This window comes from Meleagris gallopavo, unplaced genomic scaffold, assembly GCF_000146605.3.
Source record: "Meleagris gallopavo isolate NT-WF06-2002-E0010 breed Aviagen turkey brand Nicholas breeding stock unplaced genomic scaffold, Turkey_5.1 ChrUn_random_7180001923495, whole genome shotgun sequence".
In the NCBI taxonomy this organism is placed as follows: Eukaryota; Metazoa; Chordata; class Aves; order Galliformes; family Phasianidae; genus Meleagris; species Meleagris gallopavo.
The window spans coordinates 1-521 of record NW_011186056.1 but is presented as its reverse complement, the minus strand read 5'-3'; the positions used below and the strand labels follow the sequence as shown (position 1 = coordinate 521).

Sequence of the window (521 nt, the reverse complement as noted above, 5' to 3'; positions counted from 1 at the left end):
TTGCTTCCCATACCATCAACTCCCTCCACTCACCCAACACCCTTTCTTTCAGGTACCCTCCACCCCCAAAGCCATGTCCTGCTACGACCTCTGCCGCCCCTGCGGACCCACCCCGCTGGCTAACAGCTGCAACGAGCCCTGTGTCAGGCAGTGCCAGGACTCCCAAGTCGTCATCCAGCCCTCCACCGTGGTGGTCACCCTGCCGGGACCCATCCTCAGCTCCTTCCCCCAGAACACCGCCGTCGGATCCTCCTCATCAGCTGCCGTGGGCAGCGCCCTCAGCGCCCAGGGAGTGGCCATCTCCTCCGGCGGCTTCGGCTTCGGAGGCCTGGGCTGCTTCAACGGCGGCAGAGCCCGCTACCCCTGCTAAGGGCCGGCGCCCACACCCTCACACCAAACACCTGCACCCTGCAAGGCGCCTCACGCACTCAGGAGGCACCTCTGTGCCACCCATGGCCCAAGGGCTCACCAGCCATGACTCCTCTTTTCATGGAATGAAACAGAGAAGGATGGAACAACTT

The 521-nt window shown here is 63.7% G+C and overlaps 1 protein-coding gene across 1 annotated transcript; it reads left to right on the top strand.

Annotated features, from left to right (window-relative positions):
- Window positions 1–67: 67 nt before the first annotated feature.
- LOC104916594 (feather keratin 1-like) lies at window positions 68–507 on the top strand. Its single transcript, XM_010727622.3, has one exon. The coding sequence runs from the start codon at window positions 74–76 to the stop codon at window positions 368–370; it is 297 nt and encodes a 98-aa protein (XP_010725924.1). The 5' UTR covers window positions 68–73; the 3' UTR covers window positions 371–507.
- Window positions 508–521: the final 14 nt, after the last annotated feature.